The sequence below is a fragment of the Calonectris borealis genome, chromosome 5, assembly GCF_964195595.1.
Source record: "Calonectris borealis chromosome 5, bCalBor7.hap1.2, whole genome shotgun sequence".
NCBI lineage: Eukaryota > Metazoa > Chordata > Aves > Procellariiformes > Procellariidae > Calonectris > Calonectris borealis.
The window spans coordinates 5,878,330-5,902,979 of record NC_134316.1 but is presented as its reverse complement, the minus strand read 5'-3'; the positions used below and the strand labels follow the sequence as shown (position 1 = coordinate 5,902,979).

The 24,650-nt window shown below is 46.2% G+C and overlaps 1 protein-coding gene across 2 annotated transcripts in view; it reads left to right on the top strand.

The window, feature by feature from the left end:
- SLC35F4 (solute carrier family 35 member F4) overlaps window positions 1–19,017 on the top strand; it is a 137,027-nt gene extending 118,010 nt beyond the window's left edge. For both annotated transcript variants that reach the window (XM_075152463.1, XM_075152462.1), the window contains exons 4-8: window positions 7,151–7,370; window positions 14,168–14,293; window positions 15,527–15,719; window positions 17,472–17,561; window positions 18,568–19,017. In XM_075152463.1, coding sequence (XP_075008564.1) covers window positions 7,151–7,370; window positions 14,168–14,293; window positions 15,527–15,719; window positions 17,472–17,561; window positions 18,568–18,809 — 871 coding nt within the window. In that variant the 3' untranslated portion in view covers window positions 18,810–19,017. The remainder of the gene's footprint in view (window positions 1–7,150; window positions 7,371–14,167; window positions 14,294–15,526; window positions 15,720–17,471; window positions 17,562–18,567) is intronic.
- The last annotated feature ends 5,633 nt before the right edge of the window (window positions 19,018–24,650 follow it).

The window sequence follows — 24,650 nt, the reverse complement described above, 5'->3', positions numbered from 1 at the left end:
AACTGCCCTTTCCTCCTCCTGCTGGATCATAGCATGGAGGAAGAGCATCCCAGTAGCCATCTCTCTTTTATGTGTGGTAGGCATTAAAGCAGGTTACAGATTCTTGGCTTTCCTCCCCCTGTAGCTCTGAGGGTTAAGCTGGCATAGCTGAGTGGCTGTCATCCTGAGGAAATGGTATGAAGGCTTTGTCCCATCTTCTTTCAGGCTCCATATGGAAATATCTCTTCCTCTGTGTTGCGAAAGCCAGGGGAAAATGTTTCTCTGACCCCAGCCTTTCCTTACGCCACGTGGCCACATGTGGTAATTGAACTGTCAACCTCAAGTGCAAAGTGTTCCATAGTACTAACTGTAACAGTTGTCTGCAGGAGTGGAAATTTATAAATCCCTCTTCAGTAGCCACTGTGAAATCATAGAAATACAAAGTTGGAGGGGAACCCAAAGAGATCATCCAGTCCAACTACCAGCATTGCAGCAGGACCACGCTGGCTTAGCTTTACCCTAGCTGTTTCTTAAGAAAGCTCTATCAAACCTGTCCTCAGGGCTTGGAAGTACCACCACCTTCTGGGACAATTCATTTCACAGTTCCTCCTCCTCTTCCATTACTCTACCAATCTGACAGTGAAGTAGAAGCTGCTTTAAAGGATGGAGCTAAATTCAGCTTGCCAAGAGGTAACACACCTTGCCCATGGAGGGAAGAAATTCACACGATAATTTTGAGCTGGGACCCAATTCTGTTACTCCAGCACAGACTTGCTTTGGAAACAATCTTACTGACTTCAGCAGAATTGTCTGTTCTGCAAGGTATTAACCAGCGTGTGGCCCGTACCTTGTTCCCACTGACAGAATGTTCAGCACAGCTGTCACTGAGCACACAGGGAATTCAATTTGTGACTGTCAGGCTGGAGTGTAGCAGGGCCAGATTCTTCCCTCGTCTGCTTTTGCTAGGATCTGGAATGTAATTTGGCCCTAAATTATCATTTCTGTCAAATCAGCGTGACTGAAATTGAACAGTTGCACTTAATTAACTGCTTCTCTGAAAACCCTGGTGCTTTGTATGTTAATGATGCCTGCATTCGGATTCTTGCTAGAGTATTTGTGAGACCATTAACAGTGTCAGTTTGGTGTCTGGATAGGGGGTAAAGAAATAACAAATGCACGGCAGATAAGGAAGAAAGTGAGAATAAATATCCCTGCAGAGAGATCCTCTGCAGTTAGTTCGTTGATTATATATCCATCAGAGCAAAATTCTGGGCAAAACATTTGTGGCAATGCATAATGAAAGTATGCTTAGATAATTGATACATTTCCCAAGCTGTTAGGAGTTCAGCTTTTAAAGTTGAGGACACATGCTTACATGCCCAGAGGAATTTCTGCACAAGCGGAGATGTGAAGTACTTTTGTGGATGTGAGGAAACAGGAGGCCAGTGTTAGAGCTGATGGCCCAATGGAAAGGCATCTTCCCGGGGTATTTCCTGCTCCAGATATATTGGGAACTCACATCCCAGGGAGGAGGTAACTGCTGGCAAATACTGACTTTATGATAGGGACCAACTACTTGGTCTGCACTGTGTTATAACTTGACAAGCCAAACTCTTACAGTTTGGGTATGGGAATGGACGTCTCTTCAGGATGAGCGCTTGATTTTCTGGTGACTTACAGAATTGAAAAGGATCATTTGTAGTTTTTAAATTCAGAGAGTTACAGACAGATTTCGTTTGGAAAGGATCATTTGAAGTCATTTAACCCAGCCTCCTACCCTGACCAGGGTTATTTTCAAAGCTAGATCAATTGTTTGTATAATTGCTTGCTTTGTGTTCTTGACATTGTTCCTGTTATAAGGCTTTTTATTTGTAAGATTTCTTGTTGCTTCGTTTGCTGGTTTTATTTCTGTGGAATAGCTAATTCTTGTCAATAAAGCCCGTCCTGTAGCGATTTCAGGCTGCCTCAGAGTCCAGAGGTGATTTGTCTTTGTGTTTCTGGAGGATGTAGTTACTCACTAGGAGTTTTAAAGACATATGACATTTTGTCCAGCAGGTATTCCCCATGGATCAGAACAAACAGTGTCTATGATATCTTGGCAGAGATCAGTGATCATGCGAGTGACTTGCAGAGTGCTGCCCGAGGCTGGCAAAGCTGTATAGAGCTGCTGTTACTTTAATAAATCCCACTTGGAAGGGTAGAAGTCTCAATCTTCAACTTTAGATTGGCTTTCTGAAAGGTTTATAATCTTTGAGATTGTAAATTGTGTATTTCTTACCTTTCACGCTTTACCTTAGAGATTACATTTTGTGGTCTTAGAAACTAACTCATGGTTATTACCTCCCTGCTGCATTTCAGTAAAGTGTCTTGGTTGTCTCGAGGCATAAGACACAGCTCTTGGTATCTCCTCAGTATTGTAGATAAAAGGTATGTCCCACATAGAGACCTTGAAACTCCTTGCATTAGTGGTGAATAAAATGATCTGAAGCTCAGTAAGCTCAGCAATAGGAAATCTAACCCTGCCGGTATTTACCACAGCAGAAGACACTCCACAGACTTGACATAGGATCCTAATAGAGTTACGATTTGAAATAGGTGGATGGTATTTTCAATGTCAATAAATTTTGCCTCCCCATCCACCGTCTTGGCTTCTCAAGGACAAACACTGTGACATTCAGCACCTTTCTGCCAGAATATATCCACGATGTAATAGCTGAGGTTAGTCCTACAGGCGCTATGCAGCCTTGAGGCACTGACTAGGAAGAGTGCTGGTAGGTGCAGGTTTAATAAATATGAACGTGTTGGGAAGAGTTGGTTTTCTAGCAAGAAAAATAACAAGATGTGAGCTTCACTTGAAGTAAAAACAGCCAAAAGCAGCTGATATTTGCTGTCATCTGCAAGTTTATCACCTATAAATCTCTCCATCTATGTTGCAGCAGTAGCTCAGTCCAGCTTCCTCAGCCACTTAAGGAATAGCACTGCAAATCTAGATCTTCACTGCAAAGGGCTTTTCAGAGGAGAGATGAGGATCTCTGTTGCCTGAAGCTGCTCCAACCCCGAATGGCTCAACAGCAGGGAGGAAGACCAGCAGCACAAAACCAGGACTTCCCTTGGACCATTCCTGTTGGGAGACAGCATTCCCTTGGTGCTGTTCCCTGAGCCAGATGCTGCTTATGTGAGAGGTTCACGCACAATTCCCTTTCCTTTTGGTCCAGCTTTTGAGCAGACCAATACAGCTGGCCAGGCTCTTTCTTAATGTTCAGACTTGCTCAGTCTTGGAAAACAATTCACCAGTTGCTTAACCACCATTACTCCGTTTGGTGTCTGTCTCCTGAAATGGAGCTGGAAGACATTTTATTGCAGCAGATGCCATCATTTAGATAGAAGGACCAAATGACATAGTAACAACTTGTGCTGACAACAGGTCCCGCGGTGCTTCTTGCTACCATAATGTCACCGGTGGTCTTGCCAAGCTTTAATCCAGGTGATGTAATTACATTTGCCGTATTCACGTTACCCCAGGTAGCGTCTGTTAGCTCTGTTTTTTTCTGTAAGCTGTTTTAAAACCAGCTGCTGCCTTACACTCCAGAGGCTGCTGTGTGTCAGGGGTGAATAAACCCATTCTTCTGCAGGGGCTGGCATCAGAAGAGGCGACACAAGCTATTTAGTGGGTGCCAGAGGCAAAGCTACACGACTGCCTGAGGTGCTGTAATTCCTGAGAGCATGGCACACTGCCCAGAGCTGATGGCTGAGGGCTACCTGCAAATAAAAAGAGCTATTTATGTTAGAGGGCATGTTTTAAATAGACTTCTTGTGCATTTGGAAATAGTTTGTGTCATAGTTTCAGGGTCAGCTGACCTTAGATATGTCTCTGCCTTTAAGTCAACAGCCTACAGATATTATCTGTATGGGAAGGGATCCACGGAGCCATCTCTCCTGATCCCGGGGTTTTAATCACTGTCATGTCGTGAGGACTCCTGCAAGTTTAATTTTAGTTGCATGCCAAAGAGGCTGAGTTAACCACTGAGCAACCAGCCCTCACAAAGCCCAAGGCAATCTACTGTAGCCATGACTGGGAAAATAAAGTACTCTTCCTATCTCCTCACTCACTGAGCGTTATTCATGGAGTTCTCCTAGGCACGGAGGTGAATTCATCAGGTCTCTGTCTCACTCAGCACAACCCTGTCACAAGTCTTTGCTGTTTATTTTTAATTGAGAGGTGAGGAACTGCTGGCCCCTGTTTTGTCTGGTCATTGTACACTGCTGTGTGTGATGGAGGCTCTTCATCTGCTTCAGCAGCCCATTGCCTGGAGCCTGTGAAATGCTTCCAGATTTCTTTTCCTAGCTGTGAATCTGTGCTGGTCCCTCCCACTGCTTCTGGGAACTCAGAGATAAGTAACATTTGCAGCGTTGCCACAACTGCCTCTCCCAAATAATTGACCAGCCCACAGAGTCCAACCCAGAATAATAAAATAATCGCTGAGGCTTCCTCCTTCCGAGGATTCACAGTCAGGGCACCTCAGACTCCATCCTCCTGACTCAGCTCTGAGTTTGTCTGCGTACAGACATCCCAGAGATCTGCAGGACAACAAAACCTGACCCATTCCGGCATGCCCCCATCCCTTTTTGGCTTTGGAAGCCACCCGCCCTCCCCGTGGATGGAGGAGCAGAAGCGCCGGGCTTATTCCCAGCATCTCCCTGGCAGCGGGGGGCCACGATGGATGACAGGAGTATAATTTCCCATGGCACGTTTGTAGAAGAGCTGTTCCTGCTGCCTTGCAGACTCCACCAGAGTGACGTGCTAGGATGGTTTTGCTGTTGCCTTTGTACGCTATCAGCATAGCACTGGGGTACTTAACCGTGCCCTGCATTACTGTAAGCAGCCCAAGCACCTTTCTCTCTTGTTTTAATACAGCACAAGCTTGTTTCCTCTAAGATAGATCCTGACAACTTCTGAGACGGGTTGGATTTACAACCGTGTAGCGAGCCAATCATGCATCAAAACCGATGGCAGAATTCCCACTGGGTTGGGGAGAGCAGGCTCCGTACAGGTCTGTAGTTCACAATGCAGATCTGTTCTTGCCAGGAGATGGGGCATCCTGGCTCTGGCATCCTGTCATGGTGACATGGTGCATCCAGGTCAGAGGCCACCTGTCTTGAAGTGAGACGTAGTCTGAGCTCAGAATCACCCTCTGCATCCACCTAAGTCTCAAGGGGAGAAAAATATTTTTTAAACGTAAACTGCTATATCTGCATTTCAACAAAACATTCAAGTCTGTGCTACCAGTGGGTCCATTCTCAAACAAGGAGACTCATCACCTTTAACTCCTGTTGAAATCAGTGATACAAAGCCTACAGTCAAACTTAAGCATCAATTTATTTGCTTCACTATTTGCTTTGCATCTCAGATAAATGATACACACCACTAGCTATTCTCTTTCTATGTGTAACGTTTCTATTCTGATCTTTGGAAAACAGGCTGTCTTCTGAGAATGTCGAGGTCAACTAGAGTGAAGGAGATAATTAGCAGATCTGCCTGCCTGAGTGTTAATTTGTTGGACACCCTGGCACAGAGTTTGAGAAAGGAATTTATTATTACCAGAAATGACTGCTTTGTACCCCAGGTCATTTTAGTGGCAGCAGGGAATGAATGGTTATTAAGTAGAATCATAGAATCGTAAAATCATTTAGGTTGAGACATAGCTGATCTCATGTATAACATAGATGTTATTATCCTACTTTCCTCAAAACAAGAGTGATGGTTTCCATTCTTAATAGTAAAAAACTGCAGTATTTTTAACTGCAGAATTCCCCAGAATTATTAAAAATGGTTTAGGAGACCTGAAAATGAGCCTGTTATTAAAGGCAAAGCCAAATCAGGATAATTAGTACACCGCCACAACCACCCCCCAAATAACAAGTGTTTTTCACTTCACATTGCAGTGCAATCTTGGAAGTTACTAATTAGTTCTATGTAATTAGTGTTTTAGCAATCTTCCAAACACAGCCATATTTGGCTGTGAATACTTTGGGGCCCCGAGGCCTCATGGCATTTAGATTAGTCCCTTAATGTTGCCTCGTAAGGATGTGTTGCAGATTGATGGTACCTTGGTTCACTCCGTTGGCGTTTTTGGTTGTATGAAGCGTTCACTTGTGGGACCTCTCATGTTTTAAATAGATGTGTCAGAGAGCCTGCCATGTCAAGAAATGAAGCATACTGGGAATGTCTTGAGGAATACCTTTAACCAAGAGTGCAGTCAGTGGAGCTGCTAAAAAACATTCCCAATTTGGAAAAGGTAGAGATGTTTCAGGAGGGGTGCAGTGATGTGCCTTTAATCAAGCTGCATGCTTGAGTACTCCATCTCCCCTTAGCCCATACAGGTACCACGTCGCACAGGAGTGCTGACCCCAAAAGCAGTGTCTTCTGAGCTGACTCTTCCCTTTCCTGAAATCCTACCAAGCAAACAGCTTACTTAAGTTGTGTGTGACACAGTGTTTGGGAAGCTAGAGATTTTGTTTGATTTTGTTTGCAATTTAATCCACAAGGAAATGTCTCTAAGTGAACACAACTTTTCACTGTATAATAAAATAAAGCTGTTAAATACCCTTCCCTCCCCTTTCCTTCCTTTTCTTACACTTGTTTGACTGGCTCAGTCCCACTGGCTGGTGGCTCACTTTCCCACCATGGCGATGTGTCTGGCAGTATTTTTAGTTTCTTTAGGCGATTCTTAAAGCTTACTTGGCCATACGTGAGAATATATTTCAATAAGAATAAAAACAGGTTTTGGAGCAAAGCAAGAAAAAATTGTCAAACTACGGAGAAAAAATTGCGGCTATAATCCCTCTGTTCATGGCCTGGAAGGCAGAGTCTGAGAACTGTTGGTGCATTATAGATAACCTTCATTTCTGTGTGTGAGTCCCTGGGATTATTGTTGCGTAGAGCGTGGTTATTCCAGGTAAGTTACTTCTTTTCTATTTGCGAAATTGCTGTTTTAAGAAGATTTGTAGGCTGTTTTTCCTATGTGAATTAAACAATAGATTCTTATGGGTGTGCTGAGTAGTTAGGAAAAGCACTTAATTGAATGCGATAAAAGTCTAATGAATGTTTGTTGTGCTGGAGTGAATGCTAAGGAAAATCCTAGCTGAGTTTTAAACTCTTCTCTTTTCATAGGGAATGCAGTCGGATTTTTGGTGAAGATGGTCTGACGCTGAAACTCTTTCTTAAAAGGACTGCTCCCTTTTCTATTCTGTGGACTTTGACTAACTACCTGTATTTACTGGCTTTAAAGAAGCTGACAGCCACAGATGTCTCTGCCCTATTCTGTTGTAACAAAGCTTTCGTCTTCTTGCTTTCTTGGATTGTGCTGAAAGACAGGTTCATGGGAGCAAGGGTAATGACATGCCTGATTTTCAACTCTCTCTTGTTTTCATAATTGCCCTTAAATCCATAAGCTATTGTGCTGCTAAAGTACTGCTGCATTATGGTATGTATATACCATGAAACCATTTCTGATTTATTTTTATGATGCAAACCTAAGCCTGAGGATCACTTAGAGATCTCGGACTCCAGAGGTAATATGATGTGGGAACTTCAGGAAGCTATTACAGCTAAGTGTAACTTGATGAATTAGAATAGGAGGACTTCCAGTTCATATAAACCTATTCTGTCTTGGGTTATTGTGCTGAAGTACAGTCAATTAATTTTATTTTAAACATAGTGATGAATGCTTACATTCTAACCAAAGCAATTTTATTCCTTGTTTGGGTAGATAGCTGTTTTCAATAGGTAATGTATTTTTCTTATGCCACCCTATTTTACATACACATAAATGGATACACATGTGCATGTGCCAAATACAGATTAAAAGGGACAGCAACTATTTTGCATGAAGGTGTATTTTGCGCTAAAGTGTGATACGACTCCCTGGCAGTAATATGGACCCTGCAAAAAGAAAAAAAAGAACTCGAGCAAAATGATGTGCGCCTGGATCTGGGGGAAAGCGAGCATGTTTCCTGTAATTTCACATACACAAATCTCCTAATATGCAGCAATTTAAACTGTTGACTTTATAGCTTGGCTAAGGAATAGCTAGGCCTTCTGCCAGTTCTGCTGATGCAGATTCCCCAGTTGAAATGGCTCAAGGCCTAATGGTCGTGTTGGGTACAATCCTGATTGAACTCTCAAGAGCCTTGAACTTCATTAGGGACTGGTTGGAGCCAGGTGTGATGCCTGTGAGCAGAAGGAGCCACCAGCAATTGGATCTAAGTTCCATGGGAAGCATGATGGATCAGGACACTCATCATTTGTTTTTAAAAAAATGAGGACAGTGGCTTTTTTCAATTAATAATGTGTGAGAAGGATTCAGAAATGAAAGGAAAAGGCATCCTGTTTCACAGACATCTAATCTAGCTCTTGGAGCAGACACCAGCACGCTGAAGAGAGCACTGTGCTTGGGGTTTGGGAATGGAAGAGGAAATCGTTTGAAGTAAAACAGTTCCTCTAATTTCCCGGTGAGACAGGGCTGGCTGGGCAATTAGTAATGGCACAGGGCCTGAGCACCTCAAGACATGGGTGCCATCACACAAGTGAGCTCTTGGGTAGGGATCTGCCAGGAGGGTTTTGTTGGACTGGCTCAGTGGAGGGTCTGTCCAGACCAGGCAAAGTCGAGGAGGTGAACCTGTGTTTCACAGACCTCAGCCATAGTGCCTTGCAGGTAAGGACGCGGACATTTCATCTTGCAGTACTAAAGCCAGACACCTGTATATCTGTTTCATATACAATTTAAAATATAGACTTGTCAGGTGAATATGACCTACCCTCAGCCTGCTTATGACTAACTAAGCAGGGTTTGAAATCCTCAGTTCTTCTTTACAGAAATCAACAGTAATTTCTGAGGCTGTAATTCCCTCCTCTGTCCCCTGATCATCTCAGCTTCCAGCTAGACACTTGTGTAAGATGATACTGAGTCTAGCTGAAAAAATAGGAAATTTTGATCCCTTTAAGCAAATTTTTGTCTAAAGGCAACCTCTTTCTAGAAGAGTAAACACAGCTATTGTGTTTTCCTAGCCTAATCTCTTAAAGAAACCTAGGTGAGAAATACTAAAGCTATTTTCAGTTATTAGTTATTTTTCACTGACTAAAAAACCCCACTGCTATAAATATGCATTAGTATTAATGCTGTAAACACCGTGAGGTTTGCACAAGAAAAACCTGGCAGAAGAAGTGAACAGCAAATCCTGCACATAAAAGAAACTGTTTTTGCTGCTAACTGGCAGATTCTGGATGCACGGTGCTGGAAAGGTAATTAGCAGCATTTTCCAGCAGCCCTCCTGCCAGAATAACACTTAGTGATGTTAATAACCACGCAGGAGAGTGTTTGAGAACTAAAATACGACAAAGCAGCACGGACCCAGCCTTTTGTGCTTTGAATGCCTCTACTGCTTTCACCCCCCAGCCTCTCAGAGAGCAAGTGTAATTAGGTTATTTGGACAGTAAGGGGATGAAAAGAAATACGGGCTTAATCATATACTCGGAGCCAGTGTTTTTGCAAAAGCACTCACCACCCAGGAGCACAGCCAATTTTTCAAAGGAGCTCAGCTCCTAGCAGTTCTTTCAGAGCTTGGGAGCCGTCGGGCACGTCTGCGGTGCATCAGAGGTGGGGATGCAGCCGGCGCCTGTGTACCCGAGGCAGCTTTCATCCACCTGGGCTTGAGAACCAGCAGCCGTCAAGGCTCAGCGGCTCTGCAGCAGATTTCCAGCATCGCCAGCTCCCTGCCCGCCTGGTGTTGCTGCAGGCAGTCTCCAAGCTGTCTCCAAGTGGCCAGCAGCCTGACGGCTCTCCGATCCCCCGGCTGCGCTCCCGCACGCCCCAGAAAGCATCTGGCCGCCAGGCTGGGTGGCTGGATTTTCAGATGGACTGTCTAAAGACAAACCTGTCTTGGTGGCCACCGTATGGTACGGCGTAGTCTTGCCTGTGGAAGCATTGACTAGCTGTAGAAGTGCTGCCAGGGGCTCCATGCAGAGGTCCGGCTGCCCTGGCTGCATTTGAGGTCCCCGGAGTGTGCGTTGTGCAGTGAGAGCCCCATGCCCTCAGCGGTGATGCTGTAGCGTGGGAAGGAGCTTGCGCCTAACCCGAGAGACAAAAACACCAGCTGGAGAAACGGTATTCGTATGAGAAGGGCATATACAGCAATGACTATATAGCTATTTACCTATAAAAGTAGTGCAGATAGACCTTAGGTACCTTGAGTACCTATTGCCCTGCACCAGGAAACAATCCCTGCCTGCACCGTAATCTTCTTTGCTTGGACATTTTTGAACATCTCACAAATTAATAATGTATCCCTGTTACACTGGGACTCTGGAAGTCCAGACAGCATTGGCGCAGAGCAAGCACAAATATTTAAAAGACTTCATGTATTTGAGTAGTTCTGCTGGTTTGTGTTACTTAGATTTAGCCACCTCCTTAAATGTTTGCATGTTTGAGCCCTTGGTTGTGTTTCATCTGTGAAGTTGAATTAATGCCTGTTGGGTAGGTACGGAGTGGTTTGGGGACATTTTTCCCCCAAAAAAGGGTTGGCTGTAGTCTGGAGGCAGGTTTCTTTACTACAGGACCTCATTACTGCTGTGCTCCACGTGGAAAAAAATCCTTCTGTGTAAAATGTTGGTTGGCCTCTATCTCTTCCAGGGGAAAAAAGAAAAAGAAAAAAAAAAAAAGAGGCAAACTAATTTAATTCCTTACCTAGGAGGCTCCAAAAGAAGGTTACTATCCTCTTCTGTTAATTAAAAGCCTTGTTTAACGAGCTGTCAGCTACAACAACCAGCTTTGCTTCACTATGACCTTGCTGCTTCTGTCAGCTTACAGGAGCCTGCAGGACGTGCTCTCAGGTTTCTAAAACAAACACACGACAATTGCTAGGCAGGGGTCAACTGTGCTAATGCAGTGGTGTATAATTTGCAGGAAGAGCTTTGAACATGAAACTTAAATAATGTTCTCGCTGTTTTCCAGTGTCAGGTCTTATTTATCTAATGTCTCATGAGATGGTGCTCCTTACGTGTCCATCATTTCAGTTGTTTCAGGAAAAAAAAGTGCTTGGCTTTCTAAATATTTGATTAAATGAGGAGACTGGCTCTCTGAATTTGGTGTAGTCAGACTGGGAAGATGTTTTTCCCAATAGGAAGAATCTTCTATTGGGGATGATGGATCTACTCATTTCCACTAATACACGGGAAGGACTCACTCGCTGGGTCTGAGTGGTGAATGCACTAAGAGTTAGATCTCAATCCTTTCCCTTGGACGAAGGGGATAATTACATTGGACTTTTCTGTTTCGCCTTGTGGGAGACATTGCTTGAAATATTACAGCTGAAATATTCCAGCTGACAGCTGAAGTGCTACATCTGAATTTATGTGCAAGGCAAGATGCGTAGTGCAGCCTGAGATGAAACCAGCCGGGCAGTGTAGCAGGGCAAGGAGGAGCTTCTGGAAACTGATAGAAGGGGCCATGCTGATGTCTGAGAGGTCCTGGGTGCAATTCTGCATTGCTTCAAGGCTGGACTTCTGTGATATTTATATCCCAGGATAAGCTGTAAGGAGAAGAGCAGTGTTACACAATTACATTACTAACGAACTACTCACTAAGCCAACGGTAGGAGGGAGAAGCTCTGTAGGGACCGTTCCCGCTGAACGGGACTGAAACTCATTCTTTTAAGATAATTTAGCTTTGTTTTGCTCATTGGTCCTTGGGTAGATGTAAGCTCAGGGATCAAAATAAGCATTGCTGCATCTTGGGTGATGGTATGTGCGTCCTGTGCCAGATGTGTCCTGACTTTTCAGCAAGGTGAACAGCAGAGGGTGATGTCTTCCAGCACCCCAACTCACTTAAGGAGTGAAGGCCAGATTCCCATTTAGACACTGGAAAATGCAATGTGCTCCCCTGTCCTCCTCAGCAGCTCACCGGTCAGAGCCTTAAGTCCAGAGATGGCAGTCATGGATCCATGTCCCTCCTCTGGATGAAGGGACTCAAGCCCTCCTCCCGGCATGGCCTGACTGCTGGGATGTGTTATTCTGGGAAGGAGGGGAGGGAAGTCATCTGGTCGCCTCTTGCTAAAGCCCTTCCAGATCTCATTGAACCAGTGCATTACACCTGAGAGACTGTGAGTATGTATGTGACTCCAGCCCTTGTCATTAAGTTGGGCGACCTGGATTTCGAGTGCCATTTCATGGTGAATTTGGAGGTATCAACGGTATCTTCAGGTTTAGGTGACAGCTAGGCAACTTTGTCGAACTGTATCTTGGAGCTTGGGTGTTTTAAATAGAAGTAAGGTGGGATATAGACATGCACTGTGACTCTGCCTTTGGCACTGCGACTGCAATGCGAGGGGGATACCTGTGTGCCTCAGTTACTGGTGAAATAGGGCTAATGGTGAGAGGGAAGTACTTAAAGCTGCACCCAGGAGATGAGTTCCCCAGTGAAGGTGTTGGCCTAGACACCTATGGGATTTAGGAGCACTAACATTTTTACCTGTAGTCTCAGAGATTGGCTCCACCCTGGGAGAGGATTCTTGGTTCCCCATTGTCCCCCATGTGTGGACACCTTCACCTGAGTCAGGCACGTGTCCCTGTCCCGTGTGTCCCTTGAAACATGGTTTTGCTCTACTGACTGGCTCTGTTGAAATTGTTTTGTGGGATTTTTGTGCTTATTGCCTCAGTCTGACTCACATCTGCTTGGTATGAGTATCAGTGGGTTTTCTGGGACTCTTTCTCGGTAAAACTGTGTGAGATCTGAAAGTCAGGCTTCTCTGCAAAAGGGCACATGATTTGATCAAGATGCATTTAAAGTCTATGGTGTGAAGCATGTGAAGCTTAGGTTTGTCTAATAGTAAATATTTCTTAAATGAAGTTTAATGAGGTTTTCCAGGAAGCAAGCGTCCATCTCACATTGATGTTGGCTCAGGAATTGTACCAGGTCTGCAGGAGCAAGGAGTAAAAAGCCCTGCCTGGCTCAGCAGTTGAGCTTGGGAGCCAGTCAGCGCGGCGGTGTTTGTAGAGGTTAATGCTGTCGAGGTGAACCACATAGTTTCTTCCTTTGTATGAATGCCTTGCCTATCCACTGGGGAGTTGTGTGATTTACTGGATATCTGGGAAGAGAAAACAGGGTCTGAACCTAAAATGTTGCTGCTGTAACAGCAGCTTTGGGTATCTGCATTTGTGCATCTTCTGCTCTACACCCAGCTCTAGTACATGAACAGCCGTTTTATAACCTAGAATTTTTAATGTAATATAATTTTAAAAAAAATCTTTATTAAAAACCCATATCTTTCAGAAACGGGGCTGTGATTTTCCACATGTCTGAGGAAACACATTTTCCTCTGCAGTCCGTGGAAGCTAGGAATTGAGTGTCTTTGAAATTCAGACTCTGTATTTACCTGCTGAGGGCGATTAGGTAGAGAGGGGGAGTTTTTCAAAGAATAAAACATGTCCGGATCCCTACCATGTCCTTAAGGTCCTTGGAGTCAAGGCCCAGGATTTCAGATACGGTGTAGTTAATTATTTCTGTTCCTTTTCTTTGAAGCTCCTTAGAAGCTCTGTCTGGGATTTTCAAATGGGGTCAAAAACCTAAGCAGAAAGGTAAAGGCTTCATAAAGAAATTTGGTCATGTTTGTCCAAGAAAGCTGACAGGACTGTTGGGAAATACCATGCACAGCCAGAGCAGCCTGGAGGAGCGCCCAGTGGTACACTGGTATTCCACAGTACAGGGGTCATTCTCCTAGACTGATGACCAGGAACGTTGGCCATCTAAATGCTTGCATTTCAAGTCAAATTGGTGGCGTTGCTCAATATTTCTCTTGTTGTACAGTAGGGCATAATGTCTTAAAATTTCTTGATCTTGGAGTCATATCTCCAAAGTGGATGTTTAGCTTATAAAATACTTAACGATAGGTGTTCTGTCAATAGGTCCCAGGAGAATTTGCAGTGCTATAGATCCATATCACTATCAATGCATACACTTTCATTATGTTTTACATCTTTCTCAACCGTACATAATTTTCCCTATTTAAGGGAAAGCCAGAAAGCTTCAAGTCAGAGAAAGTAGCTAGTCACTCATTAAAACCCCACACAGTGATAATCTCTTTCTGTGTAATGAAATTGCACTGAGCTTTACATTGCTTTGCTTCATCTGTGCAGATAGTTGCAGCAATAATGGCAATCACAGGAATCGTAATGATGGCATATGCAGATGGTTTCCAGGGTGATTCAATTATCGGGGTAGCATATGCTGTTGGATCAGCCTCTACATCTGCATTGTATAAGGTAGGTCATAACTGTTTATTAGTATTCTTACATTCTTGAACATTGGATGTTAAAATGCATGAGTACAAAGCGAATCACTATAAAATAAATGTTTTATTTTATTCATCCCTCCTGCATCATTCATACGGTGACCAGGCGATGTCACAATGTCAGGAAATCTACTATGAGGGTAATTAGTTGTTAGCTGCCAAATATTCAGAATGACTTTGCTTTATGAGCCTTTAATGAAATCTCCATTACTATGCCGCAAGGAGTTTAGGATCGTGTTTTAATCATTTCCTGCCGCCACAGTTTATCGACACTGTTTCGAAGGGGCTTGCCATATGCAGCAGGGAGGAGAGCCTGAATGCGGGTAGTGCCGCTTTCCCTGAGCAGGGACGGGTGGCTCATCCCTGGTCCGCACTGCAGCTCTCTTGCATATTCTGCGCTCGTGCTGGGCTTGGAGCCCCTGCGTGTGCCTGGTGCAGGCGATGCGTTAGAGACACGCAGGGCTTTGCCCCCTGCTTGAAAGTAGTGGCTGCTCTTGAAGGTGAGGGATGAAGAAGGCAGGGACGTGTCTGAGTTAGAAACAGGTTAGGCTAAAGGTGGCTGTATTTATTGTCAGCTCGGGGAGGGCGAACGTGTAAAGCGGAGCAGGAGATTGGATTTAGTTGTAGTGGGATGAGAAGTTGCTTCCCAGCTTTAGACTTCGGTTGTCTTGCTGATAAATATGTTGCGACCATTCACAAGTCACTCGAAGTGCATTAATTTAGGCTCGTGCAGGACAAATCTTCCACGAGGCTTGGGCTACCTGTGAATCTGAAGCGAGTCCCTCCAGGCTAGGCTTATCTCTCACAGCAGGTTTATGCTGTGGAAGCCACTGGGGTCCTAACAGTGCCAAGTACAGCCCAAATCCTGTAACTTTCATTGCATGAACAGTGTTGTCTTCGGGTTCTTAGTTACACTCACTCCTCAGGGCATTTTGGGTTAAGTTTTGTTGTACAGACGCAATCATCTGCAGTGTAGTGACGTGGTATCCCGCTCTGCGCTAAAACGCAGGAAAGGGCAGAAATCAGACCAAAGTTCCCCTTGCAAAAGTTCTGTAGGAAGGGGCCGGGTTGTGGCACGCTGTCCTGGTCAGGGCTGTCCCCGTGCCCCACTCTCCCCAAGGGAGTGAAGGACTCTGTGCAGGAGGACTTTGCTTCCCATGACAGGCATGAAGTCTAAAACCCTCTTCTCTCCTCTCCTTTGCAGGTTTTGTTCAAAATGTTTCTTGGAAGTGCAAACTTCGGGGAAGCGGCTCATTTTGTTTCTACCCTGGGCTTCTTCAATTTAATTTTCATCTCTGTTACCCCGATCATACTGTATTTTACAAAAGTGGAGTACTGGTCCCCCTTCTCTGCTGTGCCGTGGGGTTACCTGTGTGGAGTAGCCGGCCTCTGGTTAGGTATGTGAAAAAAAATTTACTCATTTTTCTAGCTCTTCTCCCTCCCTCCCCGCCCCCCCCAATACAAAATTAGCCTCAGGCACAAACAATTCCCCCCCTGCCCCCTTAAGCAGCAGAGCTCTCTCACAGATTAAATCTGATCCCAGTGCAAATAGGTACTCCTTGAGAAATGATTCATATTTTTCATAAGAAGCCTTAATACTAATATTAATAGCAAAGAATAAACATGAAGCAGTCATATTAATTGTCCACTTTTCATCTTTACGTTCCTACTGTAGTTTCATTGGTATTTCCCTGTCTCTGGCACAGCTTGATTGCTATAAATCCAATTTCAAAGCGCTGCATGCACGCAGTAGTCCCTGGCATGCTCTGTGAGGGGTGTGTGCACTGATACGGGGACCCACAGCGCTGGGGCAATTTTCTGTGGGTGCTGCAGGGCTCTGGACAGAGCTTGCACAGCTTTGCGTTAGCCTGCAAAGGCTGGTGCTGTTTCTTCTCCCGTGGTCTTCACCTCCCTTCCACTCTTCCACAACACTCCCTCTTTCAGAGCCACAATTGCTATCCTCTAGCCAGGCAGAATAGTTGTTGGATTTAGCCCAGGGGCACTATAATTTCCAGATATAACAACATCCTTTCCTTTAGTCAAGACTCTATTATTTCATAATTGAAGAGGTTTTTGACTCCACAATAAGTATATTAAATGGAAACAAAGAAGATGTCCTGGCCCATCCATGCAGCTGTCCTGAGACATGGTCGGGCTGACAGCTGAGGTGCTGTGAGCACCTTGAAACTGCTCTAACCTGAATCGCAGCTGCTCTGTGAGCACCTAAGGGACAAAAAGTAGGGATAATTTACCACCCAGAGGTCTACCCAAGTGTATAATCCCAGCCAGGAGGGAACAACCTTGCAGAGCAAACTTGCTCCTTTTAGGTAGGGGACTCACCAGCAGGATTGGGTGGTGAGTGATTGGGAGGGACCTGGGGTCCTGGCAGAGCACACAGCACCAGCCCCTGGCTGCGAGAGCTGAAAGAGCACCCTAGGGAATGATATGAAAGGGAAGTTTTTGCAGTTTGCTTTTGATCTCTCAAGGAAATTGGAGTTGGCTGGGAATGCCGTCATGTAAAAAAAGCCCAACCCATAAATTAAAGGTGTTGAACGTTTGTACTTCTGTCAGCTTTCATTTTGCCTTCAACATGGCAGCAAGACCATGGTCTTGCTCCAATCTGCTTAGTTCACAGTTAACTTCATCGGCTAATTGTATTTAGTGTCCTTTAGAGTATAAGTTTCTGCTGCTATCACCTTTGGTGTGTGGTCCCGCTAGAGGGGTGTGGGGCCTTTCATCAGTGAAATGTCCTACTCAGACAAAGACAACACCACCTCAGCAAAGAGGGGGAGCTGGGATCACCATCCTTGTGGCAGGAGGAGAAATAATGGCTTATAGCAGCAAAACTAGGTTGTTGGTATCTGATTAAAGCTTGGATAAAGCTGTGAAATATGAGTGTGATAATGTTGGTATTACAGTTTGTGAAAGGACGTACAGCCCTCCCTCTTCCCCTATGCAGAACTTCCCCTCATTTCATGCTTATATATAAAAAAATAAAAATCCATCACTTTGTGACAACTACATCATTGTGGTGTGCATACCGAGCATATATCATACTTGCAGGGTCAAGATGCAGGAGAAAAGTCTCAGTCCATAATTATGTATTATTTTCCCCATAATCATGTATTATTTTCCCTGTTTTTCCCTAGCTTTCAACATTCTGGTTAACGTTGGCGTCGTGCTTACATACCCCATTCTGATCTCCATCGGCACAGTGCTCAGCGTCCCTGGAAATGCAGGTACAAGTACCGTGGTTGTTGGTGGAAAAATAAGCACACGGGCACGCAGACAGCACAAACAGTTTATTGTCTAAATAGTCAAAACCTGTTGTCACATATTTCAAAAGCAGTTCAGTCTCCTTCAGCTTCCACAGATGCTCCTGGTGATGGTGGGTGTTTCAGTCGGTGAAAGCCTTTTTTTTTTTGTCTTGCCTCATTTCTCTGGGAGTGACGGGATGCCTGCATAACCAGAGGGCAGGCCGATCCCCAGCCAGCAGCCCAAAGCTGGTTGCTGCTGAGACGTGGCGGGATCAGCGCGCTGCTGCTGCTGGATTCAGCACTGTGCTGGTGACTTGCCGTGCAGCAGCAGGGCAGGGTGTATACCTGGAAGTTTACTCCAGAGTCCTATCTTGTGGAGTAGCCTCTGTCTCTGCTCTTCCAGTCTCCTGCTCCACCCTCTTAGCCTCGCCACTCCAGGTATTTGAGCATGTTTTCAAAGAAGCATCTATTTTTAGGGGAATGCAGGTCAGAGCTGCGGAACAGTCAGTACCTGTAAGAAGCTGCTGAAGGGCTCAGATGTGCTGTTGTTGCTGGTTGTGGAGTTGAGAGGCTGGGCCTGGAGCTTTCTGACCTGCACGCTGCTCTCTCCCCATCACTGGTCCATGCAGCCCAAACATGCTGATGCAATCTGCTGTAGATAAAGAGTTACCGTAAAGTACCTTCCCTCTCAGAGCAGAAATGGAAACCTTGAGGCTTAGACCAGCCCTACAAGGCTTCGACCAGCCCTACAAGGCTTCCTCAGAGCCTGCATGGAGGCAGTGAGGCGCTGTGGCACTTCCAGTACCACGCTGTCAGGTCAGAGCTGTTCTCTGAACTCAAGGAGCTGGTCACTCTAGAGGACTGAGAGTGATGTGGGCAGTATCGCGGCCGGAGTGCAACACGCAGGTTACAGAGATGTGCCAGGCTGGTCTGGCGCTGTAGATCATCCTGCTGCAGTTTTGACGGCATTGTTGTTTCTTCTTCACAGCTGTGGATCTGTTGAAGCACAAAATGATCTTCAGCGTAGTGAGGTTGGGAGCCACCATCATCATTTGCATTGGGTTTCTGCTGATGCTGCTCCCTGAGGAATGGGATGAAATAACCCTGAGGTTCATCAACAGCTTGAAAGAGAAGAAAAGTGACGATCATGCCGACGACATCACAGACTCCAGCGTACACACGAGAAGCAGAAGTAGAGCTAATGGGACAGTGTCTATACCACTAGCTTAGGGCTGGTGGACTTCTACTGCACGCAGATGTATATTCTGTGAATATAGCTTAAATTTCCTCACTACTTGTATGCTTAAAAATGACATTTACTCTGAACTGGGGATGAACTGTAAGATAAGAGAAATACATCTATAATAAATGTTTACATTTATACAGTTACCAAGGAATGGGTGTAAATAACTACAATAAAATGTTTTTGTAATAAAAACCATTTAAGCTTGTGTCTTACTGAACTGGTGGGTTTAAAATATGGATCAAGTCTACATCGTTTATCTCCTTTTGCTGGCAAAAGTAGAGGCATTCTCAAGGATACAAATCTTGGATATTTCCAGCTAAATCTCAAAATTGAACATGTCGACTTACTTTCAATAAAGTGACCTTTCAGTGAGGTAGTAGTTTTGGAAAGCCATTTCAAACCTCTCCCGGCATTTTTGAGAATTCATTTCTGAAAGAAGCCGACGTTCACGTTGATATTAGGAATTATTATGAGAATAAATATTCTGTGACACACAAAACATTAATTTTTCATTAAGTTACATTATTGTGAAATACGTGATGAAAGCTACTTCGCACATAACCTGGGCATGCTACAGTGCTGTTGGCCCAGAGACACGGCGCTGGAAGCTCCTCTCCCTTGCCTGCAGCCAGTGGAAGTCCACGGCTCAGTACTGATGTCCTAACCCACGCGACACCCAGGAGGACATCATCAGTGGGGGCAAGGGTAGGGGCAGGCACTGCTGAGACACCTTGCTTCCCAGTCCAGTTGGGAGAGAGAAGTCTGTTGCTGAACGTAGGAGAACAGCGTGTTTACGTGAGCTGTTGCCAATTAAAACAGTTCAAACTCGTTCTGCTAGGGTTGTAGATTTGTAGGATTTCTACCTGCCCTAGTCACCCAAACTGAGCTGATGTTGATCGTACCCTCGGCTCTAGGGCTGCTGCTACACCCTTAGCTGGCCTCACGCCTTGTCCCAGCTTTTGCTGAAGAACCGACCCCGCTCATGACACCCATGGTCTGCTCCAGCCTGCGACCGCGTAGTTGCAAACGTCCTATAAACCTGAAACCACCCATAGCTTCATCCCCCTGAAAGGCACCAGGCTCCAGTGCTGGCCCCACACCCTCGCAGAGCCTCGCTGAGCTGTGCCTCTTCCCAACACCAACTTTCTAGCAGTGGCGCTGGATTCTGGGTGCCTTTAGTAAAGCCAAAAATAGCTTTATTTATCTCTTTTTCTCCCAGAAAAGCTGCACTCCCAGCTGAACAACAAGCTTCTCTTGAGAGATTGAACACCCTGGATCGTCAGCGTCCCTGGGAAATGTCAGGTCTTATTTTCTAGAGCTTATCGTTTGGGCCAAACAAATATTTTCTTAACCGTCACCATGAAAAATCTTTCAAAAGCCAAAACAAACCAACCAACCCACCCAGTGCCTTCCCTAAGCCTGTCACTGTGTAATTTAGGATGGCTGTTTTCCATTACAGCATTCCTAGGATCAACCACGCAAGATGACTTTGCTATGCAGACAGAAGCATTTTTTTTTCTTCTTTTTAAGAAGAATAGAAACAACTGGAAAGTAACGCAGATTGCTGAGCTCTACTGGCCTGCCCGCTGTTTGTGAGTTTGATTAGCAGCTAGTAGGGGTTTTTTGATGGTATTTCTGCCAGAAAAAAAAAATCATTAGGGAAAGGAAGTGTTTGTTATTAATTATACCAGTTGTATGAGAGCCACGACTGTGTTTCTTATTAAAATAACAGCAAGCGCACACCCAGCACAAAGCCAGGATTTATCTTGGGGCTGGTTGCAAGCTCACCTCTCCGCAAGCACGTCCCAGCTGGCGAGTCCTAACGCACCCCGTGCGGTGCACTGGTGCACAAGGGGGTCCAGTGGGAGCCCCGTGGTTTCACTGGTCCCAGGGCCAGAGGTGGCGGTGATGGGGCTGCAGGGTGGCGGGCAGCCGCCGTGTCCCCGTGGCCGTTAGGGCTTAACACTGCTGCAAACAAGGCACTTCATGCAAATAATAACAAAAGCACCTTTTTGTTTGACTCACTTCTATTTGATGGTTTTTATCTTTTAACATTCATGTCTAAACTGTTCCTTGCAAGCAGCAGAACTAACAAAATACTTGTATATGTTTAAAAAAACCCAAACTGGGGCTCTCTTTCATCACACGACTGCAGAATTAGGGCTGTAGACACCAACCCAACCAACCATCCCCTTTGCAGTAAACCCAGAGGTGTAAGGTTTGGGTAGACACACGCACACGGTCTTTTAAAAGTCTCTTCTAGCATTTGAGAAGATGGGCTCAGCTCCTCATCTGCTGCTTTCAAAAGGAGCTAGACATTAAAAATATTCTAAAAAAGTGAATTATATCGAACAGGAGACACTGATGGGACGATACAACTGAGAGCAAATAGCACATGGCAGCTTGGGCACTGCCTCAAGTCGATTGTGGAGTTGATATATTCGTTTACCCTAATAGGTAGTTTGAGAGAGGTGTTTCACTGAAATTTTAGCTCCTGCCACGCATCTGTGTTCAGACACATGGGAAAAACAACCGTTTCCTCTTAGCATCCATTGAGTACATTTTGCCAAGCAGCCTCATGGCAGCGTCCTCAGGCCCAGGACTGGATCCTTCAAGGAACCTCACTGAGTATTCAGCAGGGAAAATAATGCGACATCCCCGTGTTTGAGTCAGTTTTCCCCTTCTTGAGATGTTTCACGGCCAGGGGCACGTGTCCCTGTGCCAGCCTGTCGCTCCCTACGAGCAGACCCTGGGCATGTCCCATCCCCAGGGACCCACGCTCACCCTTGCATTTCTGCAGGCAGAAAAGACGTGGAGCTCTGAGCCCAGCAGCCACCCTCCGCCTCATCTCAGCCTTAACAATGTCTAAACCCAACCCAAGCTTTCTGCTAGGAGCGAGCAGCCCCCATCTCGCTGCCTGTACAGCGAACGGTGCCGAAGGCTGAACCGGAGCTTGCAGAAGGCTTTCCCTTCTCTGCCACCGCTTTGCTCCCCCCCAGCCCCTGCTGTGGGTGGGCAGGAGGGATTTGCTCCTGCATCCTTCCCACCATCAGCTCCAGGCAACGGCCACCACTATAGCCACAGGTGCCCAGAGGCAAGCAGGTACCTAATCCCTCAGTTGCATCGGGCCCAGATGCTTTCCAGCGATGCTCGTCCTGCTCAGCAACTCGTTAAGGTCTCCTGGTTCACCTGCTGCCCAACCTGCAGTTTATCTTTCGTATTAAGCGAGGAAGGTAATTGTTTTCCCTAGAGCGCAGCTCAGCCTTTCAGCCAGAGAAAACTCATTAAACCCAAGAAATCAGACAATAAATGGAGGCGATTTTGCACGACCGCATTGACGATCCATCAGAGGAATGCAAACCAATAATCACGCCCGTCAAGTGGCCGATCAGATCTGCTTACTTCTGCCGCTGTGGGCGTCTCTGACGAGCCCTTCTATCGTCTCCAGCAACGCGAGGGTTTCGTTTCAGTTGCACCGTCTCGTTTGCACCCCAAGGAAAATGCCGGTTTTGATCCAGCAGCTGCGTTATCAGATTCTCCTTCACGCCAGGGCCCGGCTCTCTGGAAGGAAAACAACGCGTGCTGCGAATAACCCGCCTCGAGCATCGCCGCCTGCGCGCGCCCTCTCCGCAGGGCTCAGCGACCCGGCACCGCGGACAATGTTATCTCAGCACCACCGGTATCCTCAGCCTTGGCTGGGATAAGATGAACATCCCTTGTTAATACAAGCAACAAGCAGCAGAGGGAGGAACGAGATGTATTTTTTGACTTTGCAGATGTGTAATAACAGGATCTGCTAGTCGCCCCGGTGTGTATCCCCGCCAGTGAAACGGTGCTGGATTATCTTCCTCTCTTCGCCGCTCCGTTTGTTCGCGCTATCACTAGCTAAACACGCTGCAAGTATAATAAACGATAAGCCTATTCGCAAAGTTACGGTTCCTTCTGCTTTACGGAGATTTGCATAAAGTCCAGCTGTTATTTTGGCAAAAATCCGTGCCGCCTACTTTCCCTCTCTCCTGTGCCCAGGTTTCCTGGGTTCAAGGGCAACACCTGCATCGGTCTCTGCAACACATCAGGGTGTTGCAACCCATCTCTTCCATTTGCCCTCCCAGCAGGTAAGACAAGGGGATAGGAAACACTTACCCGACTGTGCACACTTAGAATCATAGAATTATTTAGGTTGGAAAAGACCTTTAAGACCATCGAGTCCAATCGTTAACCTGACACTGCCAACTCCACCACCAAACCATGTCCCTAAGCACCACATCTGCACATCTTTTGAATACCTCCAGGGGTGGTGGCTCAACCACTTCCCTGGGCAGCCTGTTCCAACGCTTGACAACCCTTTTGGGGAAGACATTTTTCCTAATATCCAATTTAAACCTCCCCTGGTGCAACTTGAGGCCATTCCCTCTCGTCCTACTTACACCAGTACATCGCAGCACTTGGGGATTTTTTTGCCCAGTGTTTTGCTTTTGGACCTTAAGCTTCCCCCCACCCCGATCTCCGTGACAAGCCGCGATGCTCTGACAAGCGGCTGCTTTCCCCGTGGTTCGATACAAGATGCAACACACAGAGCACAGGCAGCTGTGACAGTAATTTAAAACTCATTTGCAAGGAGAAGTTTCAAGGCAGAGGCAATCCGCTGCCGCAGCTGGACATTAAACGGGTGCCCTGTGCCAAATCCTCCCCTCGGTTCGCCTTTGCTCCCCGCACAGGTGAGTAACAAACTGCTACCTAACCCTACCCTTGGGCTTTTCCCTGTACCTTCCTTAAAACAAGGGCATCGGAGCGCTTAGGGGTCAATGATTTCATTTTGACTACAATAAATTTGCTGGAAAATCCCATTCTGGCAAGGTCAGTATCACTTACAGGTTCCAGCTGCATTTGGTGGAGGGTTTCAGGCAATAAATGAAATGGGAGAAAGGTATAAAGGGCTTCCAACTCTCCTGGGAGGGACCATGTGCTGTCCCTAACGGCGATGGATGGGACCAAAGCTCCTTCCAGCCCCACGTTTCTACAGCGCGGCGCTTGGGAATCAAACTGAACCTTAAATACAGATAAAAGGCTGCATTAAATAACCCCCCAGATAAGAAAAGGGTGAGCTTCACATCACCAGGAGGGCAGTGACGAAGCCAGCCTGAAGCTCAGGCATCCCTCGACCCATCCTCCCCCCACCAAACGCCACCGGCTGCTGTCGAAGGCAGGTTGAAGGGAGGGGGTTACCACAGGATTACTTTGTGCTGTAGCAGGGGCCGTCGCCGCTCACTCTCAAGCTGAGCAGGTCGAAATGATGCCAGTGATAACCACGATCTCCACCGCCACACGTGCGCAGCTCACCCGGCAAACCCCCCAGCGTCCACCCTGCCCAGCCATGGTCCAGGGAGCCCGGTAAAGACAGAAGGGGTAATTTTGGCCCAGCAGTTTCAAGTGAGAATATTTGGGAGCTCTTCCAGTACCGTTGGGCCCTTCTGGCACCCAATTCAACCCCAAGCTTGCTCTTGGTTTGCCCCAGTAACCTGCAGGAAGAACATCTTCTTGCAGCCTGCCTCCCTCCCCCCACCCCAAACCCAGAGCTGCTCTTGGCCCTCCTTGCTTTACAAAGTAAAGGCACGTGGAGATCAAAGCGCAGCTCCAAAGTACACAGATGCTGAGATTTTAGGGATTTGCCGGGAGATATCGGTCATTAACTGATGCAGCATCAAGGTGCTGAGCGGCGCTGTCAGGCTAACAGCCTTGGGCACGCGTACCACGGAGCTGTACCCCAGCAGGGCAGGTGGGGCCCGGCGCTCGTGAACCAGCCAGAAGGATACTGCATCACCTTT